The sequence below is a fragment of the Haliotis rufescens genome, unplaced genomic scaffold, assembly GCF_023055435.1.
Source record: "Haliotis rufescens isolate VD_foot unplaced genomic scaffold, xgHalRufe1.0.p SCAF_14, whole genome shotgun sequence".
NCBI classification, from domain to species: Eukaryota; Metazoa; Mollusca; class Gastropoda; order Lepetellida; family Haliotidae; genus Haliotis; species Haliotis rufescens.
This window is the reverse complement of record NW_025963824.1, coordinates 5,600,669-5,624,803: the sequence shown is the minus strand read 5'-3', so window position 1 is coordinate 5,624,803 and position 24,135 is coordinate 5,600,669. Positions and strand designations below refer to the sequence as shown.

Here is a 24,135-nt window from a genome sequence, read left to right as displayed (position 1 = left end):
GTCTAGAAACATTGCTAAATATTTTTGATCATATTTGGACAACTGGACACTTTCTTCCTTCCTGGCACAATGCCATTGTTATTCCTATACCGAAAGGCACTCGTGAAGAGCAACCTCCTCGTGGTGAGTGCTGGGTAGCGCTAATCGCTCTTCCCCCGTGTGGAACCGGGGTAGAATATTTCCACAGCACCCCATTGCTGGTCGTAAGAGGCGACCAAAGTGGGCAGCCCGTTTGCCGTGGGTTGCGTCCCTGTGTCGGCGGAGGACGGGAGTCTGGTAGTTGAGGGCACTGGTTCCTGGAACTGTGTTCCTTTGCCCAACACACTACTTCGACCCTTACTTCGCCTAGACGGGTGGTAAGATGGGCCCGGTCTTATCAATCGGCTGGTCATGCCAGGCCCTGTGCGTAATATCGTATATGCACACCTGTGATGTATTTTAATGTATATTTTGGTCTTGGCCGTGCATACCTTGTGTGTATTCTCAATTTTGCATTGAATAAATTGCCTAGAGTCTTACGCCAGAAGGCGGTGGCTCATGGGCCAATCTGGTACTTTCGACCTCTGAATTCTGTATGTCTTCAATTTCTTGTCATGGGCCGGACCAGCCTGGCATTTTATTTGATAGACAAATATAGCTATTCATGTTGTTTTTACTGGAGTATACCACCTCTGTATCCCTGATGTTTGCATGTTGGAGATCCGGTGCAATAAAACATCGCTCTTTGTGGCACTCCATGGTGGGTGGGGAGCAGAGGTGCTGAATTATTTTCTTTCATCATGGCTAACCAATACCCTGGTTCAAACCGTTCCAAACGTAGACATGTCGATCTAGATATAACTGATCAAACCGGAAATTCATCTCCTGTTTTGGATTCATGGGCCCGGTTTGTGGTCATTGAAGCAGCTAATAAACAGCCAATTAAACTCAATCCCTTTGCCATTTCCAAAGCTGTATCTGGAATTTGTGGAGAAGTAAAGAATGTCACGCGTCTTCGTAGTGGCTCGCTCCTTGTTGAGTGTTCACGGAGACAGCAATCTCTCAATTTGTTATCATTAACTACATTTGCCAATATTGAGGTTGCTGTGTCTGTGCACAAAACTTTGAATTCTTGCAGAGGCATTGTTCGTGACAGAGCCAATTGTCTGTCCGACATGTCCGAACAAGAGATTATGGAAGAACTCAAAATCCAAGGAGTGACAGCAGTCAAACGTTTTACGAGGAAATCAAGAGACGGTGACATCATCCCGTCAAGCACATATCTCTTTACCTTTGCACTTTCAGCACTGCCAAAGTCAATAAAAGCTGGGTATATCAACATCGGAGTGGAGGTGTATGTCCCCAATCCACTCCGATGTTTCAAGTGCCAAAAATTTGGTCATGGCTCCAAATATTGTGACCATTCTGTGATTTGTCAGCGTTGCGGCGGTGGACATGAGAACACCGATTGTGATGCAGAAATAAAATGTGCAAATTGCAAAGGAAAACATCTGGCATCTTCGAAGCTATGTCCTATGTGGCAAACCCAATCCCAAATTCTAAAGGTCAAGCATGAAAATAACATTTCATTTCATGAGGCAAAGAAACTTGTTGAAAATAAATCTCCAACACCAATGAATAAATCCTTTTCTGCAGCTGTTGCTCGTTCCTCTCCACAGACCTCATCAATCTCTATTCAGACAGAGTTGTCCTGGGTAAAGTCAGATCAACCTGTCAGTATAACTTCAATCAGTACTTCAATTACATCTTCCACCCAAACTGTGACTATCTCTGAACCAGATAATAAGGTGTCTGATGCTGAAGTGCTTGTCACTGAAGAATCTGAGGCTCTTGAACCAGATATTCAACCATTGACCAGAAAAGAAAGAAAAAAACTTAACAGAAAACAGACCTCTAGGAACTCCTCACCTTCAGATATAGTCGTCCATAACTCCTTTGATGCTCTGGACATGGATGTCACCCCATCGTCACAGAGCAGTAGTAGGAGTCCTTCCTCCTCACGTGTACGTGAGCGTTCACCGATTGAGCCACCATGACTCAATCGTCAAACATAATTCAATGGAATTGTAGAGGATTTAGAAATAATTTTAATGATTTACAACTTTTAATTCAAGATTTTAACCCATCAGCTATGTGTTTGCAAGAAACCTATCTTAAAAACACAGATAAATGTGATATCAGGAAATTTAATATGTATAATTTATTCTCACCTCCAGGAGCAAAAGCCACTGGAGGTTCTTCTATCTTAGTCCGACAAGACATTATTCATAGAGCTATTCCTCTTACCACCAATCTTCAAGCCGTTGCAGTCCGGCTGACATTTCACATCGCCTTCACTCTTTGCTCTTTGTATATTCCACCATCTTCTCCTCTTCAGCAGGCCGAACTTCAGTCTTTATTTGACCAACTCCCTCAACCCTGTGTCCTCATGGGTGACCTAAATGGACATAATCCTCTGTGGGGAAGTGTTGATACCAACGCTAAGGGCACGGTCCTTGAAGATTTTATAACGAACAATAATTTATGTATATTTAATGATGGATCAAACACGTACTTACATCCTGCAACAGGAACTTATTCAGCTTTGGATCTGTCACTCACAGATGCTAATTTACTAAACGAATTTGACTGGTCAGTTCATGATGACCTCTGTGGAAGTGACCATTTTCCCACAGTATTAAAATCTGTTCTCCCAAATGATGTGCCACCTTCAACAAGGTGGAATTTTAATAGAGCAAATTGGCCCTTATTTCAAACTCGTTGTTTTGAAACACTAAAACCAGAAACTTTCCGAAACATTCCAGACCCTATTCAGAGGTTCTCAGAACAGTTGAAACACATAGCTGATGAAACCATTCCTAAGTCCTCTGTGAACCCGCACATTCGCAAACCATGGTTTAGCGACGATTGCAAACAGGCTAGAAAGCGTAGAAAAAAGGCAGAAAAGTTTTTCCGCCGACACCCTACGGTCCATAATTTGAATATTTTAAAAATAAATAGTGCAAAGGCTAGACGTACATTTAAACAAAATAAGCGTCAGTCTTGGAGACATTATGTATCCAGAATCAATTCACGCACACCTATATCAAAGGTGTGGAATATGATTCAAAGAATTAAAGGCAAGGGTTCTAAATCCAGCATTAAACATCTCAAAGATGGTAATGATATATTAACAGATAAATCTGACATCGCAAATAAATTAGGTGAAACTTTAGCCAAGCATTCTTCATCATCCAACTATGATGCCAAATTTCAGACATTTCAGCAACAACAGGAAAAGAAAAAGGTTAATTTTAATTCTGATAATGGTGAAGACTATAATGAAGTATTTTCACTACATGAGCTCAATACCGCCCTTGGGCAAGCTCATGATACTGCAACTGGAGCAGACAATATTCATTATCAGCTTTTGAAACACTTGCCGCAATCATGTCTCCAAACACTTTTAACTATATTTGATGATATTTGGACATCAGGGATTTTTCCTCCTTCGTGGCGTGATGCAATTGTAGTCCCTATACCAAAACCAGGACGGGATCATACAGATCCATCAAATTACCGTCCGATATCTCTCACTAGCTGCGTTTGCAAAACTATGGAACGTATGGTGAATAATCGATTAGTTTGGTATTTGGAAACCAATAATCTCATTACAGATATACAATGTGGTTTCCGGAAAAATAGAAGTACCATTGATCATCTTGTGCGTTTAGAATCGTTCATAAAAAATTCCATTGTAAATAAACAACATGCTGTATCCATCTTTTTCGATTTAGAAAAAGCTTATGATACAACTTGGAAGCATGGCATTTTAAAAGATCTTCATGAATTTGGATTGCGAGGTCGTTTGCCTCAGTTTATATCCAGTTTTTTAACTGACAGACATTTTCAAGTCCGCGTGGGTTCAACCCTGTCTGACCATTATAATCAGGATCAGGGTGTTCCACAAGGCAGTATCTTGTCTGTCACATTATTCAGCATCAAAATTAACAGTCTCTCCAAGGTATTGAATGACTCAATTGATGGGTCACTCTTTGTAGATGACTTCAACATATCTTGTCGTGGCAAAAACATGCACACAATAGAAAGGCAACTACAGCTTTGCCTAAATAAAATCCAAAAGTGGTCGCTTGAAAATGGTTTTAGATTTTCTAAAGCAAAGACAAATTGTATCCATTTTTGTAGAAATTATAGACCGCATAAAGACCCGGAACTGTTGTTAAACGGTGCCCCAATTAAGGTTGTGAAGGAGACCAAGTTCTTGGGTCTTATTTTTGATCGCCACTTGACGTTTTTACCTCATATAAAATATCTCAAAACTAAATGCTTGAAGGCTCTGGATCTACTAAAAGTTGTTGCAAATACTAAGTGGGGTGGGGATCAGACAACCTTACTTCACCTGTACAGATCTCTTATTAGATCTAAACTAGATTATGGTTCAATTGTATATGGTGGAGCTGCTAAAAGTAATTTAAAGAAATTAGATAGCGTACATCATCAAGGACTGCGGCTCTGTCTTGGGGCATTTAGAACCTCTCCTGTAGATAGTCTGTATGTGGAGGCCGATGAGCCTTCACTTGCACATCGCCGACTAAAATTATCCCTTCAGTATATAACTAAATTACGTACAAACCCATCAAATCCAGCTTATAACTGCGTCTTCCATCCTCTTAATGAGGAACTGTTTCACAAAAAGCCAAAACTTGTACCGCCACTTGGCATTTGGATCAAGTCTCACATTGCAGATGCAAATATTGACTTAGATTTAATATCTCCCTGCCGTCTTTTGTCTACTCCCCCTTGGCAACTTGTAAGGCCTGAAGTAGACCTGTCTCTCACTAATTTTAAAAAATCTGAGACAAATCAACTAATGTATCTGCAAGAATATAACCAACTACGATCCTCATACAATACCTACAAATCTATATTTACAGATGGATCCAAGGATGGTGACGCTGTTGCCAGTGCCACTGTCATTGGATCCAGGACTATATCAAACCGAATACCTGATAACTGTTCCATTTTCACGGCCGAAGCAAAGGCCATATTCACAGCATTACAATATATCAATAACCAATCAAAACATAAACAATTCATTATATTTTCAGACTCACTCTCTTGCCTTCAAGCTATTAAAAATCTATCCTGTACGCATCCGATTTTAATCAAAATTATTGAATTGTTTAATGATCTTGCTACTGGCCAATACCACATCGTTTTTTGTTGGTTACCAAGCCATGTTGGAATCATTGGTAACACAATGGCTGATGCTGCTGCAAAAGTAGCTCTCAACAAATCTGTGACACCACTTCTTATCCCATACAGTGATTATAAACCTGTTATTAGATGTTACATAAGGAATCTCATGCAGAAGAAGTGGGACAACCAAGTAGGAATCAATAAATTACATGCAATTAAACCAACTATCGGTTATACCTACTTGGGCTGTCAGTCCAGATTTGAAGAGGTCATTATGCGACGATGTCGTATTGGCCATAGCAGATATACACACGAGTATTTGTTGAAAGGTGAAGATCCTCCGTTTTGCATCCCTTGTGATGAAAGAATCACAGTCAAGCATGTCCTGCTTGACTGTATTGATTTTTCCATCACAAGGGATAAATATTTCAGTGTAAAAACAGTGAAGGACCTTTTTAGTAAAGTTAACTCTCATTTAATGCTATGTTTTTTAAAAGAAATAGAACTTATACATAAATTTTGATGTAATTGTTGTATTGTTTTAAAGATTGGTAGTGCAAAATTCATAACTGAGATTGTTAGTGGCTGTACCCTCGAGGGGGGTTGAAGTAGCGTAAAATTATTGTCCCCCTAAAGAGGGTATGTAAGTCCCATATCATTCAAAGTATTTTTCTGCATGCCAGGTTTTTAACCGTAGAATATTCGTCATTTTAGTTTGGCTTAATTGGTAAACTGTCGCCAGTGACTGAAGGGATGATATAAATCCTGCCGGGGTCCATGCAGGAAGCAAAGGTACTGTAAGTCCCCATGGACCCTAGCATGGTGATCTATCTTCAGTTGCTGGCGATCTCTAGCCCATTTTTATATTGTGTTCTCTGATATTTATGACTTTTATATATTCTCAACTAGTTTTAAATAGATTCTGTGATATTCTAGTTATTGTACTGTCCTTCGTTGACAGCTTTTTATATTGTATAAATATATGTATTATTAATGTTCTTCTCGTCACGATATGGCTGAAATATTGCCGATGTGACGTTAAATATTAACTCACTCACTCACTCACTCCTATACCGAAACCTGGTCGGGATCATACTGATCCATCTAACTATCGACCTATTTCGTTAACTAGCTGCGTTTGTAAAACCATGGAACGCATGGTCAATAACCGTTTAGTATGGTTTTTAGAAACCAATAATCTTATTAACAATATTCAATGTGGTTTCCGCAAAAATCGAAGTACTATTGACCATCTGGTTCGTTTAGAATCATTCATTAAAAATTCCATTGTAAATAGCCAGCATGCTGTATCAATCTTTTTTGATCTTGAAAAAGCTTATGATACAACATGGAAACATGGTATTTTAAAAGATTTACACGACTTTGGTTTCAGAGGCCGTTTGCCTCATTTTATATCGCAGTTTTTAACGGACAGACAATTTCAAGTTCGTGTTGGATCAACCCTGTCTGATCATTATAATCAGGATCAGGGGGTTCCACAAGGCAGTATTTTGTCTGTTACATTGTTTAGCATAAAAATAAATAGTTTATCTAAAGTATTAAATGACTCAATTGATGGGTCTTTGTTTGTAGATGATTTTAATATCTCATGTCGTGGTAAAAATATGCATACTATTGAACGCCAATTACAGTTGTGTCTTAATAAAATTCATAAATGGTGTCTTGAGAATGGCTTTAAGTTCTCACAGACCAAGACCAATTGTATCCATTTTTGTCGGAAATATAAACCTCATAAAGATCCTGAACTCTTTTTAGATGGCACTCCAATCAAGATTGTAAAAGAAGCCAAATTTTTAGGATTAATTTTCGACCATCATCTAACTTTTTTGCCACATATTAAATATCTAAAGACAAAATGCCTGAAGGCCTTAGATTTGCTAAAAGTCGTCTCAAACTCAAAGTGGGGAGGGGATCAGAAAACCCTTCTTCACTTATACAGATCTCTTATTCGCTCTAAGCTGGACTATGGCTCCATTGTGTATGCTGGAGCTTGTAAGAGTAATTTAAAAAAACTGGATTCAATCCACCATCAAGGATTAAGACTTTGTCTTGGTGCTTTTCGAACTTCTCCGGTTGACAGCCTCTATGTAGAGGCTGATGAACCTTCCTTAAAACACCGCCGTATTAAATTGTCTCTTCAATATGTTACTAAATTACGTTCGAACCCCTCTAATCCTGCTTATGACTCCGTTTTCTATCCCCTGTATGAAAATCTATTTCAGAAGAAACCGAAACTGATCCCTCCACTTGGAATCCGGCTCAAATCCCATATTACTAATGCAAATCTAGATCTGGATCTTATCTCTCCTTCCCGGCTTTTGTCTACTCCTCCCTGGCAGTTGGTGAGGCCAGAAGTAGACATTTCACTGACACGCTTTCTAAAATCTGACACAAATCAACTAGTATATCAACAGGAATATTTACAACTGAGAAGCAAATATGACACTCACCGTTCAATTTTTACTGATGGATCCAAGGACGGTGGCAAAGTAGCAAGTGCCACTGTCGTTGGATCCAAGATTATATCGTCTAGAATACCAGACAATAGCTCTATTTTCACTGCTGAGGCCAATGCTATCCTTACAGCCTTGGTATATATTCAACGACAGTCTTCATGTAAACAGTTCATCATTTTTTCGGATTCTCTTTCTTGTCTTCAGGCGTTAACTAAGGTATCTTCTACTCATCCGATTATTTTACATATTTTAGAACTATACAATGATCTTTCAACTGGCCAATGCGACATCGTATTTTGTTGGTTGCCGAGCCATGTGGGCATAACTGGAAATACCATGGCCGATGCTGCTGCAAAGGCGGCGCTCAACAAGTCTGTGACACCACTTCTGCTACCATATAGTGATTTGAAACCTGCAATAAGATCTTACATCCGTGATCTAATGCAACAGAAGTGGGACACCCAAGTAGACAATAAATTACATGCCATTCAACCCAATATTGGTTACACCTACTTGGGTTGTCAGTCCAGATTTGATGAGGTCGTTATGCGACGATGTCGTATTGGCCACAGCAGATATACTCATGATTATCTAATGAAAGGTGAGGATCCTCCGTTTTGCATCCCTTGTGATGAAAGAATCACAGTCAGGCATGTCCTGCTTGACTGTATCGATTTTTCCATCACAAGGGATCAATATTTCAGTGTCAAAACAGTTAAGGACCTTTTTAACAATGTTAATTCATATTTAATCCTTAACTTTTTAAAAGATATTGAACTAGTTCACAAATTTTGATATGTATTTTATGAATCGGTAGTGTATGATTATTAACAGAGATTGTTCGTGGCTATGCCCTTGACGGGGGTTGACGTAGCGTAAAATTATCGTCCCCCTGAGAGGGTATGTAAGACCACCTCTTTCAATGTATATTTATATCTACCTCTATTTTAACTGCAGAATATTTGTTGATTTTAATCTCTGGCTAAAACTTGCAACAATCACCGGTAACTTGGGTAAAGGTGTAAATCCTGCTGGGGAACCATGCAGGTAGCAGAGGTACAGTAAGTCCCCTTGGTCCCTAGTATGGTGACCTTCACCTTGTTGCTGGTGATCTATAGCCCCATTTTTATATTGTGTCGTATCCAACTGTTCAAATAGTTTTAATGTTCTACAACTAGTTTTAAGTCAATCTGTGATATACTGCTAGTTATTCTACTGTCCTTCGTCGACAGTTTTTTATTAATCTTGTCCAACTCTTTCAAGTCACATTATGGCTGAAATATTGCCGACGTTACTTTAATTAAACTCACTCACTCCAAGTAAGCGAGCCTGCCTACCCCGTTAGTCGCCTTTTACGGGAAGCATGGGTTGCTGAAGACCAGTTCTACACCGGAATCTTCACGGGTCGAAATTATTATGTTATGGTAGTAGATAAAAAGTGTGAAAATATTTAATAAAATAAAAGGTTAACACTTACTGGGAATGTCAGTGACTCCAAGTAGCTCAATGCCTTCTTTCGTTTTACTTCTTGCATCAAACTCATTTCTCTTTTCAGTACTGCCCGAGTAAATTACCACATCTCTTGTTGAATGTTCCCCCGTCTGTAACTTCAGGTTAAAGTAAGGAGTGCCATACTTAGATCCTAGTTTGATGGGTGATACGTTCACCACGTAACCTGTTCTTGACTCATTTGTCGTGTCGTCTCTTTTCATCTTCTTAGAACTCGACGCCATGGTATCAATGTTTCTAACTGACTTTGGTGATGTCTTCTTCGCTAGCAGGGGAGGTCTGATCACGTGGTATGAATTGGCGGGACATAAATTTATTTCCAAGTAAGCGATCCTGCCTACCTCGTTAGTCGCCTTTTACGGGAAGCATGGGTTGCTGAAGACCAGTTCTACACCGGAATCTTCACGGGTCGCAATTATTATGTTATGGTAGTAGTTAAAAAGTGTGAAAATATTTAATTTTATTTAAAAGGTTAACACTTACTGGGAATGTCAGTGACTCCAAGTAGCTCAATGCCTTCTTTCGTTTTACTTCTTGCATCAAACTCATTTCTCTTTTCAGTACTGCCAGAGTAAATTACCACATCTCTTGTTGATTGTTCCCCCGTCTGTAACTTCAGGTTAAAGTAAGGAGTGCCATACTTAGATCCTAGTTTGATGGGTGATACGTTCACCACATAACCTGTTCTTGACTCATTTGTCGTGTCGTCTCTTTTCATCTTCTTAGAACTCGACGCCATGGTATCAATGTTTCTTACTGACTTTGGTGATGTCTTCTTCGCTAGCAGGGGAGGTCTGATCATGTGATATGAATTGGCGGGACATAAATTTATTTCCAAGTAAGCGAGCCTGCCTACCCCGTTAGTCGCCTTTTACGGGAAGCATGGGTTGCTGAAGACCAGTTCTACACCGGAATCTTCACGGGTCGAAATTATTATGTTATGGTAGTAGATAAAAAGTGTGAAAATATTTAATAAAATAAAAGGTTAACACTTACTGGGAATGTCAGTGACTCCAAGTAGCTCAATGCCTTCTTTCGTTTTACTTCTTGCATCAAACTCATTTCTCTTTTCAGTACTGCCCGAGTAAATTACCACATTTCTTGTTGAATGTTCCCCCGTCTGTAACTTCAGGTTAAAGTAAGGAGTGCCATACTTAGATCCTAGTTTGATGGGTGATACGTTCACCACGTAACCTGTTCTTGACTCATTTGTCGTGTCGTCTCTTTTCATCTTCTTAGAACTCGACGCCATGGTATCAATGTTTCTTACTGACTTTGGTGATGTCTTCTTCGCTAGCAGGGGAGGTCTGATCATGTGATATGAATTGGCGGGACAAAAATTTATTTCCAAGTAAGCGAGCCTGCCTACCCCGTTAGTCGCCTTTTACGGGAAGCATGGGTTGCTGAAGACCAGTTCTACACCGGAATCTTCACGGGTCGCAATTATTATGTTATAGTAGTAGTTAAAAAGTGTGAAAATATTTAATTTTATTTAAAAGGTTAACACTTACTGGGAATGTCAGTGACTCCAAGTAGCTCAATGCCTTCTTTCGTTTTACTTCTTGCATCAAACTCATTTCTCTTTTCAGTACTGCCAGAGTAAATTACCACATCTCTTGTTGATTGTTCCCCCGTCTGTAACTTCAGGTTAAAGTAAGGAGTGCCATACTTAGATCCTAGTTTGATGGGTGATACGTTCACCATGTAACCTGTTCTTGACTCATTTGTCGTGTCGTCTCTTTTCATCTTCTTAGAACTCGACGCCATGGTATCAATGTTTCTAACTGACTTTGGTGATGTCTTCTTCGCTAGCAGGGGAGGTCTGGTCATGTGATATGAATTGGCGGGACATAAAATATTTATCTCTCCCTTAAAAATACATTGAAAATCGTAAAAGAATTAGTTTTGAAACTTTTTTTTATAGATAATCGTTAATATGCAATCTTTTAAAAGGATATCTACTTCATGATTCCTAAATATGAGTTCATTCGGTAAATTCCGTAAATCTCGGGCGTGCCACTGGAGAGATAATCGTAGATAATTGACATCTTTGGTATGGTCACTTGGCCAGAAGGAGGTTGAAAGGTTAAAGCGGTTTGGGGGGGGGGGGGGGGGGGGGGGGCTTCTTTCACTGCTTCTTAAAATATATTTCTATAGTCCGTTTCTGCTTGCGTTGTTTACCCGCATAATGTACACTCTATTTCACTGAGACTGACCAGTGATCTATGTAGTCCATTACGGATAAACACAACCGCAGTTCGCTCAAAATAACACAGAAAGTCCACGTACTTGTTTATGAAATCCACAAACATATACCACAGGTTTACCGAATACAGCGTCAAGAGCAAGGACGCTACTTTCAGTCTATTTACTGAAGTGTCGTACAATCTGACTGTTTTCCCCATAAAATGACATTTTCACAGTCGGATCAGTTTGCTGTATGTAAACGTGGAATTTTGTGAAAGGATTTCAATGTCGAACTGCATATTTAAATACTAAAGCATGACTAGTCTGACATTTATTGGATGGTATGGTGAGGTACAATAGGTTAAAATTTGTTGTTATAGAAGAATTCTGTTCACATTTTCTCTTCCTTTCTTTCAATGCGACGTGGCTACAATAAGGCATGACTATGAACAGGCCCAGTTTACATACACACGAAATTTGGGCGAAATCGGCCCAGTATTAGCCGAAATATTAGTGTTTAGAGTTCTGCTATATGGCAAGTTTATGACAGAGGGCCAAAGAGTTCCCTCTTTAAAACGTTGTAGTTTCGTTGTCCGTTTAGCGACAGTCAAACGGTTTGGTGTTCTGGAATCGCCAGGACATGAGGTATCAGGAAAACGCATGACTTTTGACCTAAGTATGTTTTCTCGGAAGTTGTTGGTATGGTACTTGGACACAAAGAATGGAAAGTTTGGAAGCTTTTGAGCTGGTTGTTTGAGCTGAGCAGATTTTGAGAGACAAGTACTGAGAAAAAAGGTGACAGAAAGTGCCAAAACCTTTAAATCCAACATGGCTGCCAAACGGTGCGTTGTAGCTGCCATGGTCCTGCAGTACAAAATGATGGGCATCTGATTGCGCTGTCGCATGGCAAATCTGGAAGTCATTGGACAATTAGTTTCGAAGATTATTGCTGCTGAAGTTGAAACTTTGATGAGTTATCTGCCCTTAGCCATTTGGCCTATGGCCTTGGGTTTTTGCTGGTATCTGCGTCACGTTGATGCCGATATTGCTGTCGATTTTGAAGCCATTCTGGCTACTGGTTGTTTTTGTAGGTCTGGTGAAAAAACGGCGGAATAATAATAATAATAAACACAACGATTACAATAGGGCTCTACAGCCTTTCAGGCTTGGAGCCCTAATAATACTTGGACAAACACTGAAGTCAAGACGGAGGAAGTCAAATGCTGCCTGTTTCCTTTTACATTGATGGTCCCCTGTCCAAGAAGCCTAAAACCTTACGAGTGTGAATCATGTAATGTGTGGCTGCCTAACTGAAGACTTACACAGCTAATGTCAGTCTATCAGATTATCAGTGCTGAAATAAAGAGAGGTGTATAATCATGTTTGTTTACCTGCCATATGGCACTCGTGAAGAGCAACCTCCTCGTGGTGAGTGCTGGGTAACGCTAATAGCTCTTCCCCCGTGTGGAACCGGGGTAGAATATTTCCACAGCCTCCCATTGCTGGTCGTATGAGGCGACTAAAATGGGCAACCTGTTTGCCGTGGGTTGCGTCCCGTGTCGGCGGAGGACGGGAGTCTGGTGGTTGAGGGCACTGGTTCCAGGAATAGCGTTCCTTTGCCCAATATACCACTTCGACCCTTACTTCGCCTAGACGGGTGGTAGGATGGGCCCGGTCCTATCAATCGGCTGGTCATGTCGAGCCCTGTGCATTTAATTTCATTTGCACATTTTTGGACCGTATGTCAGGAACTATATTTCATGCTTTTGACTTGATCAATTTTATTCTCAAGTTATTTGATAAACTGTACAGTGATATATTACTCATACATGTGTAGACTTTTGAAATGTACTGTTAACTATAACTGAAACATTTCTATATTTGCCTAGAGTCCCAATGCCCAGAAGGCGGTGGCTCATGGGCCAATCTGGTGGAACATTTTATATGATGTTTCTGCTTGAGTATACTCTCTTGGTATCCTTGGTGTCGCCTGTCGGAGGCCCACAGGCATATGGCATTGTCCTTGTTGACACTCCATGGTGGGTGGGGACCCAAGAGAGTGAATCACAATTACTACTACCATGGAACCCCCACAAAAAAAACGATCTCATGAATCGCATGAATGTTTCGATAATGAGAATGATAGTCTGAGGACACCAACTATAACATTCGAAAACTGGCCCAGATTCCTGGTAATCTCTACTTTGGATGGCACTCCTCTCAAACTCAACCCGTTTGCCGTTGAAAAGGCCGTACAAGGTATAGCAGGGGATGTTGAGGATGCCAAACGACTACGCAGTGGATGCTTGTTGATAAAATGTAGGCGACACAAGCAAGCCATTTGCCTTCTTTCAATTAAGTCCCTTGCCAATGTTCCTGTTGTGGTGTCCCCTCACAGGTGCCTGAACAGCAGCAAAGGTATAGTAAGAGATAGAGGTCGTTTCCTTGCTGATATGACCGAGGATGAAATTTTGGAAGAACTACACAACCAAAATGTCATATCTGTGAAACGTTTTTCATCAAAGAGGAATGGTGAGGTCATTAAGACCAATACATACCTCTTCACTTTCGGTCTCCCAAAAATCCCAACCTCAATCAGAGCAGGTTATTGTAACATCAATGTTGATATGTACATCCCTAACCCACTGCGATGCTACAAGTGTCAGCAGTATGGTCATGGTTCAAGAACATGTGTCAAACAACCTGTTTGTCATAGATGTGCTGGCAACTGTGTGGACAGTGCCGATTGTAACAAAGATCCTCTCTGTGTCAGCTGTGGCGGAAACCATTTTTCCTCGTCCAAAGAATGTCCAACTTTCAAACGTGAATCAAAAATTGTAAAATTGAAACACGAAAGAAATATTTCATTTCCAGATGCAAAGAAGATTGTTATGGATGAAGAACAGTCTCCTCGCGGTTCTTACTCCGTAGCTGTTTCCAGACCAATCTCACAACCTGCTCCTCAACGTGTTAAACAAGCTGTTTCATGCGTAGCTGTTGGATGTCAAACGGACTTCACCTGGACCAAAACGGATGCTCCTGAAGTGATTTCTCTATCTGCGGATTCCACAATCATATTAGAAACCGCCAGTTCACAAACTTCTCACGACCAATCACCATCTCAGTTGCCTCCAACACTGCAAGCAGAAAAAAGTGTAAAACAGGTGGTCAAAAACAAAAACAAACCCAAATCAGAATCATCAAAAAAGTATCTGAGTGGCAGGGTATCAAAAGGATCAGACAACAAGATCCAAATATTCAACAAGTTTGGATCTCTCGAAGACATGGATGTGTCTGACAGCAGCCATCAGAGGGCACATAGCTTGTCACCCTTAAAGAAAGGGCGGGGTAGATCCCCAATTAAACTTCCAAATAGATAAATGTCTTCCAATATTGTACAATGGAACTGTAGAGGACTCAGAAACAATTTTAATGATTTACAACTTTTAACTCAGGATTACAATCCATCAGCATTATGTTTGCAAGAAACATACCTAAAATCTACAGACAAATTTGATTTCAGAAATTATGATTCCTACCATTGCTTCTCTCCTCCTGGTGAGAAGGCTACTGGAGGATCTTCTATTTTGGTGCGTCGAAAAACCATTCATAGCGCTGTTCCACTGAATACCCCTCTTCAGGCAGTTGCAGTACGTGTTACGCTGCATATTGTGTTCACTTTGTGTTCACTTTATATTCCACCATCATCTTCTCTACGTCAATCAGACTTACAGGCCCTCTATGACCAACTCCCTCAACCCTGCATTATCATGGGAGATTTCAATGGCCACAACCCCCTTTGGGGAAGTAATAACACCAATACAAAAGGTAAGATCCTCGAGGATTTCCTTTCAAATAATGATTTATGTATTTTTAATGATGGCTCTAACACATATTTACATCCTGCGACTGGCTCCTACTCCTCTCTGGATTTATCTGTTGCAGATGCCAATCTGTTTAATGAATTTGAATGGTCAGTCCACGATGACCTTTGCGGAAGTGACCATTTTCCGACTGTAATTTCAACTATAAATCCAATTGATGCTCCACCATCATCGAGGTGGAATTTTACAAAGGCCGATTGGTCTTTATTTCATACATTATGCACTGAAAGATTACAGACTGAATTCTTTCTAAATGATGATGATCCTATTGAAGTGTTTTCTGAGGAATTAAATATAATTGCTGATGAATGTATCCCGAAGTCCTCTACGGTTCCTCATATCCGTAAACCATGGTTTACCATGGACTGCAAACGAGCTAGAAAGGCGAGGAAGAAGGCAGAAAAATATTTTCGTCGTCATCCAACTGTCCATAACTTAAATCAATTTAAAATTTCGAATGCCAAGGCTCGTCGCACATTTAAACAAAATAAACGACAGTCATGGCAAACATATGTTTCTAAAATTAATTCACGAACGCCTATTTCAAAGGTTTGGAATATGGTTCAGAAAATTAAAGGAAAAGGGTCCAAATCCACTGTTCGCCATCTCAAGGAGGGTGACACTCTTCTAACAGATAAATCTGCTATTGCTAATAAATTAGGTGAAACATTAGCTCAACATTCCTCATCATCTAATTATGTCCCTAACTTTCAGAAATATAAGGAACAACAAGAAAAAAAGAAACTAAATTTTCACTCAGATAACGGTGAGGATTATAATGAAGTGTTTTCAATTCATGAGCTCCATACTGCCCTTGGGCAAGCTCACGATACTGCTTCGGGGCCTGATAATATTCATTATCAGCTCCTTAAACATTTACCTGAATCGTGTTTAGAAACAATGCTAAATATCTTTGACAATATTTGGACTTCTGGAAATTTTCCATCATCATGGCGAAATGCTACTGTCATTCCTATACCTAAGCCTGGTCGTGATCATACCGATCCTTCGAATTATAGACCAATATCCCTCACTAGCTGTGTTTGTAAGACTATGGAACGTATGATAAATAATCGTTTAGTTTGGTACTTGGAAACCAACAATCTCATTACTAACATTCAATGTGGTTTCCGCAAAAATCGCAGTACCGTCGATCATTTAGTACGTTTAGAATCTTTTATTAAAAACTCCATAATAAATAAACAACATGCTGTATCAATATTTTTCGATCTCGAAAAAGCATATGATACCACATGGAAGTATGGTATTTTAAAAGATTTACATGATTTTGGTTTAAGGGGCCGTTTGCCTCTATTTATTTCTCAGTTTTTAAAAAATAGACAATTTCAAGTTCGTGTGGGTTCAACCCTGTCTGACCATTACAATCAGGATCAGGGTGTCCCACAAGGCAGTATCTTGTCTGTAACATTGTTCAGCATAAAGATAAACAGTTTGTCGAAGGTTTTAAACGATTCACTTGATGGATCATTATTTGTGGATGATTTTAATGTTTCTTGTCGTGGTAAAAACATGCATACCATTGAAAGACAACTACAATTGTGTTTAAACAAAATCAATAAATGGTGTCTGGAAAATGGCTTTAAATTTTCACGAGCCAAGACCAAATGTATTCATTTTTGTAGAAAGTATAAGCCGCATAAGGACCCTGAATTAGTTTTGGATGGTGCTCCTATCAATGTTGTCAAAGAGGCCAAGTTTCTTGGTATTATTTTTGACCATCATTTGACCTTTCTGCCACACATAAATTATTTAAAAACTAAATGCCTGAAGGCTCTCGATATAATTAAAGTAGTTTCAAACGCAAAATGGGGAGGGGATCAGAAAACCCTCCTCCAACTGTACAGAGCCCTCATCCGCTCTAAACTTGATTACGGCTCCATCGTCTACGGTGGAGCATGTAAAAGCAATTTGAAAAAGCTGGATTCTATTCATCATCAGGGCCTGAGGCTTTGCCTTGGAGCCTTTAGAACATCTCCAATTCATAGTCTGTATGTGGAGGCTGATGAGCCTTCACTTAAACAACGTCGTGTTAAATTATCTTTGCAGTATATTACTAAACTACGTTCTTTGAAATCCAATCCAGCCTATGACTGTGTTTTTAACCCTCTTTACGAAGACCTCTATACAAAAAGATCATCACTCACTCCTCCGCTTGGCTTAAGAATACAATCTTCTATTTCGGCTGCTAAAATAAATCTTGAAAATATAGCCCCCACCCAACTTTTGATTTCCCCCCCATGGCAGTTAGTGAAACCAGAGGTGGATCTAACCTTAACTAAATTTAAAAAATCTGAAACAAATCAACTAATTTTTCAACAAGAATATACTCAGTTAAGACACAAATATGATACTTATAAATCTATATTTACCGATGGATCAAAGGATGGTGACGCAGTTTCCAGCGCCACCATCATTGGATCCAGGACAATATCGTCTAGAATACCAGATAACTGTTCCATTTTTACAGCCGAATCAAACGCCATCTTAACAGCACTAAAATACATTCGTAAAGAATCAAAGCATAAACAGTTTATTATATTCTCCGACTCTCTTTCCTGTCTTCAGGCAATTACAAATCAATCTACAAAACATCCACTTTTAATCGAAATACTTGAATTATATAATGAACTTGCTACTGGCCAATACGACATCGTTTTTTCCTGGTTACCAAGCCATGTTGGCATCAAAGGTAACACAATGGCCGATGCTGCTGCTAAAGCAGCACTCAACAAATCTGTGACACCACTTCTTGTTCCATATACTGATTACAGGCCTGTGATTGGATCATATATACGAGATCTGATGCAAAAGAAGTGGGACACCCAGGTAGGTATCAATAAATTACATGACATTAAACCAAATATCGGTTACACCTACTTGGGTTGTCAGTCCAGATTTGAAGAGGTCATAATACGACGATGTCGTATTGGCCATGCGCGTTACACCAATGAATATCTATTGAAAGGTGAGGATCCTCCGTTCTGCATCCCTTGTGATGAAAGAATCACGGTCAAGCATGTCCTGCTTGACTGTGTTGATTTTTCCATCACAAGGGATAAATATTTCAATGTTAAATCTATGAAGGATCTTTTTAACACTATTAGTTCTCATTTAATTATTGGCTTTTTAAAAGAAATAGAGTTGTTCAGTAAATTTTGTTAATTTGCTTTGTATAAACTAAATGACTTTTTACTATTAGTGGAATAAATCAATATCTATGATTGATCGTGGCTGTATCCTCAAAGGGGGTTGAAGTAGTGTAAAATTATTGTCCCCCTGAGAGGGTATCGTAAGTCCATATCATTCAAAGAATGTTATTCCAACTACAGTTTTAAAAGTAGAATATGTGTTCCTTTAATCTGGCTAAATTTATCAATTATCGCCAACACCTGAAGGGATGATGTAAATCCGGCTGGGGTCCATGCAGGTAGCAAAAGTACTGTAAGTCCCCATGGACCCTAGCATGGTGATCTACCTTTAGTTGCTGGCGATCTATAGCCCGTTTTTATAATGTCAAGTTTTGTATCGTGCTATTGATTTTATGATTACATGCTAGTTTTAACTTTATTTCTGTGATAAGTCTAGTTATTTTACTGCCCTTCGTTGGCAGGTTTTTATATAAAACTTCAATATATGTATTATATTTAACCATTGATAGTCACGATATGGCTGAAATATTGCCGATGTGACTTAAAATTTTAACTCACTCACTCACTCATTACCTGCCATATCCATAAGGTGATCTGAGTTGCACTTTTCAACATCATAGTGATGAGCGAACAGTCTGACTGGCTCTGGTCCTGGTCCTGGTGGCAGTGAACGCTTCAATCATCTTTGGAAATTTCCCCTCTACCTAGCTCATTGACAGCTTGTATCAAGTCAACTGAAACACAAAGAAATTAATTTCTATGTAATTTTTACTACAATATGTTGATGAAATATTATATATGATGAAAATTTAAAACTTGTTGAATGTAAGCAATGTTTACACAGATTTGTCATCACAATAACAATGATAAGCTGTATATAATGTAATATATAATAGATATTTATGATGTAAAAAAAGAAATTAAATATTTTGATTTCAATTATACCTTGTGATTGTCTGTGGACATCCTTCAACACAAAGTGATGTGGAAATAGTCTCTTGATATCAGGATGGCTGATCACCAAATGACCTGGGTCATTGTAGTCTTTGTTTGGTACAGGTTTCAGCTGATTGAAATCCCCCGCTGCTATCACTTGCATGTCCCCATAGGGCATGTCACATTTTCTCACATATCTACATAAATGTTTAATCTGTAAAAACAATTTGGCAGATAACATAGATATCTCGTCAAGTAGGAGAATGTCAGTGTTCATTATGTTATCTTTATACCGCCTGCAGTCGTCATCATACATAACAAGATGACACAACTGCTCATCTGAATATCTTCCATCCAAAATCCCCGCGAAACGATGAATTGTAACACCCGGCAAAAGCGATGCCGCCAAACCCGTTGATGCACAAAGTTGAAGGGTCTTTCCCTCGTTTCCTAGTACAGATGCAATTTTCCTTAGCTCGTGACTTTTGCCTGTCCCTGCCTGGCCTTAAATAAGGAAATTATGCCCAGAAACAGCCGCATTTATGATTGAGTCGCTTGATCGTGTCGCCATTGTTTTCGCATGTTTTAGTGAGTAACATACGGAGCGAGTAGCAATTCCGGGCGTCTCGGAGTTCGTAACGACAACATTGAACTTCCACATTAATTATAAGTCAAGGAAAAATAAATGAAGCAATAATTTGAGATTTAACATGAAGTTAAAACAATTTATTAACACGGAAATGACTGAAATAGCGGTTGCAGCATAGAGGGGTAGAAAATTGTTCGGTTTTCGATCAGCGGAGTTGTCCTCCCTTCTCTTTTTTTAATGTAATCAGTACAGTCAGTATAGTATGGCTATCCGTGGCCCTGTGTACTGCACAGTGAGGTCCGCTTGGAACCGATAAACAACGCCTGCATTGTAGTTGTGATCAGCCACCTCTGGAACAGGTGGGGTGTCAGGTAGTTCCATCCCAAGTTCCATATGCATATCTTCCATTTGCTGAATGTATAAGTCTCTCTCATCCAGCAGCTTCCGAAAGACCCCCGCTTTCAAGGAGACAGACTTTTTCTCCCCTCTGGCATTCCAGTTCATGAGATGAGCATAGACTTGTCCATTGAAAACGTTGATAGACAAGTAGTTCTTGTTAGCAAATTGGGTAGTGTACACTGGTGAAGACATGATGTCACAGAGTTGTTCTGTTCGCCAGAAAGTTTCAGGTCGGACAGATCATAGAACACACAAAGTATATAGTTTGTGAACAGTAGGTCAAATGCATCAGCAATAGATTTAATTATTATAAAAATAGTTATGATAGAATAATATTTCTACAGAAATTGTAATAATATTGATTTTAAGTTTTAACCAAATACTATTACAATAATAACTTTTAAAACTATTTCCTAGAAAAGGTTTTAGATTTGATAAACAATTTTATAAACATCAAAACTATTTCTTCAATAACTTTTAGATTTAATTATTATAAACATATTTATGATAAAATAATTTACTTTGAAAAATATCTTTCCTCAAAGAAAGATTTTAGTTTAAATATAATAACTGCATAGCACTGTTCTTCATAAACTTCACAGAAAAGGGCACTCGTGAAGAGCAACCTCCTCGTGGTGAGTGCTGGGTAGCGCTAATAGCTCTTCCCCCGTGTGGAACCGGGGTAGAATATTTCCACAGCACCCCATTGCTGGTCGTAAGAGGCGACCAAAGTGGGCAGCCCGTTTGCCGTGGGTTGCGTCCCTGTGTCGGCGGAGGACGGGAGTCTGGTAGTTGAGGGCACTGGTTCCTGGAACTGTGTTCCTTTGCCCAACACACTACTTCGACCCTTACTTCGCCTAGACGGGTGGTAAGATGGGCCCGGTCTTATCAATCGGCTGGTCATGCCAGGCCCTGTGCGTAATATCGTTTATGCACTCCTGTGTTGTATTATAATGTATATTTTAGACTTGGCCAAGCATACTTTGTATGAATTACCAATTTTTGATGGAATAAATTGCCTAGAGTCTTACGCCAGAAGGCGGTGGCTCATGGGCCAATCTGGTACTTTCGACCTCTGAGTTCTGTATGTCTTCAATTTCTTGCCATGGGCCGAACCAGCCTGACATTTTATTTGTTAGACAAATACAGCTATTCATGTTGTTCTTACTGGAGTATACCACCTCTGTATCCCTGATGTTTGCATGTTGGAGATCCGGTGCAGGAAAACATAGCTCTTTGTAGCACTCCATGGTGGGTGGGGAGCAGGGGTGCTGAATCATTTACTTTCACCATGGCAACCAATCACTCTGGTTCAAACCGCAACGAAAAGAAAAGACGTTTTGAAGCTGAGACTTTCTCATCTGACGCTGCTTCTGTTCAACAAAATTCAAATTGGTCACGATTTCTTGTAGTCGAATCTGGAACTGAACATCCTTTAAAAATGAATCCCTTTGCAATTTGCAAAGCCATTGAAGGTATTTGCGGAGAGGTAAAAAATGTTTCACGGCTCCGGGGCGGCTCGCTTTTGGTGGAGTGTGCACGGAGACAGCAAGCTATCAATCTTTTGAATTGTACAATGTTTGCAAACACTGCAGTAGCTGTCTCTGAGCACAGAACGCTAAATTCAAGTCGAGGTATCATCCGCGACAGAGCCCGTTGTCTGGCTGAGATGTCAGAGGACGAAATACTTCTTGAATTAAAGGAACAACATGTCACGTCAGTGAAACGTTTCTCAAGAAAAGATGGTGAGACCTTCGTTCCTACGAACACATATTTGTTTACCTTCTCCCTTTCAACCATACCCCAATCAATAAAGGCAGGCTATTTCAACATCGAAGTGGAGGTGTATGTCCCCAATCCACTCCGATGTTATAAATGTCAGAAGTTTGGACATGGGTCCAAGACATGCAATCGATCGTCTGTTTGTTGCCGCTGTGGTAGCAATCACGACGGTTCTGATTGTACAGCTGAACTCAAATGTGTTAATTGTAATGGCCGACATGTTGCATCTTCCAAATCCTGTCCACTGTGGAAACTTGAAAAGGATATTTTGACTGTCAAATGTCAAAATAATTTGTCTTATCTAGATGCTAAAACACTTGTTGCCAGCCGGTCTCCTCCATCAACACAAACCTATGCTGCAGCTGTCTCTCGCCCTTCCACAACTAGATCCATAGAATGTCAAACAGATTTGACATGGACAAATTCTGAACATCCAATGCCTATTACGACAACATCTGAAAGCCAGACACCTCAGTTAGCTAATACAGCATGTGCCCCTTCTCCACCATCTAAGATTATGAGTGAAACTTTGACTCAATCTTTAGCAGCTCCAGAAATGTCAGCTACTGTACAAACATCAGCTGACCCGTCAAGAAAACAAAAGAAAAAACAAAACAGGAAAATTACAACAAAGATCCCGACTCCTACTGAAACATCTGTAGATGTTCACAACTTCTTTGATCCTTTAGAGATGGATGTTACTCCATCCTCACATCACAACAACAGAGGCACTCGTGAAGAGCAACCTCCTCGTGGTGAGTGCTGGTTAACGCTAATCGCTCTTCCCCCGTGTGGAACCGGGGCAGAATATTTCCACAGCCTCCCATTGCTGGTCGTATGAGGCACTAGAAAGTGTAAGATAAGTTTTTCTATAGACAACTACATTACCTACTATGACACATGTGTCCGTTCACCAAGGTGCTGAAATCAGCATACACTGTTTCACATGTTATGCCATCTCCTATGATTTTCTGAAATAAAATAATAAACAATTTATAATAATCAATTTGCATGAAGGAATGTATGAATGATATTAGATAGGTTAAAAATGAATGAAGCAGATAACATACCCTCAACTCTGGGAAATATTCCCTCTCCAGCACAACCGAGACCGGGGACCCTTGAATGATCATAACGAAAACGGTGCGATATACACCGCCTCGGGTGTGCTGGAGGGGTGTTTGTCCCGTTGTGCAAATGAGTGTGTTGGTCGACGACTTTTGGCGGCATGGGAAAGTTGCCCCCGAACCGAAACTAGGATGATAAACATGGTTGGCGATGTGAACAGTTCGGAGACAGATCTTTAATGAATAACAGACATTACACTAAATAATATGGGGTATAGTACAATGATATGATTAGATAAAAACAGTGACAGCAATACCTAAACCACGCCTACAATTAAAATTGATGAGATTGTGTACGTGAGGGTATGCACGTACCTGCATTTGTTCTATTTTTAGAATAACAGGAAACAATTACTGTGAAATATTCCAAAAAAAAAGGAAATGAGAATATGAATTTTAATTGAGAAATGCATATATTTTAAAATACCAAAATAAACATACTTTGCAATGGTTAAATAACTAATTTACGAAATAGGTAGCGACTATGTAAACAAAGAACAATATAAGACTTCCATTAATCAGTTCTTTCTCATGCTGAACACTTTACGGTATCTACCATTATTCAAGAGCTGTCAGAGGTAATACATGTTCGTATTATGTAGCTATTGTTTCACGTCATGATGAAGAATGATATCATTATAAGTTAATTGATAGCGACGTACATATGCCAAATGATAAAGTCTCTCAAGCTAAACCGCACGTACAATACACACACGCGAGCTTAAAGTCATGTATGTAAATTAACATATTTAAAGATATGCTTAATTTACTTTATGATAGCACAGTCTTAAAAATATAAGATACTTACCTTCTTATAGCAACATAATTCTCAATATTTGCGTTTCAAGATTGTACCGAAGTACGAAAGCTAGACTT

At 39.5% G+C, this 24,135-nt stretch overlaps 2 protein-coding genes across 2 annotated transcripts; both read left to right on the top strand.

Moving 5' to 3' along the window:
• The first annotated feature begins 1,154 nt into the window (after positions 1-1,154).
• Positions 1,155-2,036, top strand: LOC125379305. Its single transcript, XM_048395581.1, has one exon. It carries the CDS (start codon positions 1,155-1,157, stop codon positions 2,034-2,036), a length of 882 nt encoding a protein of 293 aa, XP_048251538.1.
• An 11,417-nt stretch (positions 2,037-13,453) lies between these two features.
• On the top strand, positions 13,454-14,752 carry LOC124111863. The gene has a single exon (XM_046471734.2). It carries the CDS (start codon positions 13,454-13,456, stop codon positions 14,750-14,752), a length of 1,299 nt encoding a protein of 432 aa, XP_046327690.2.
• The last annotated feature ends 9,383 nt before the right edge of the window (positions 14,753-24,135 follow it).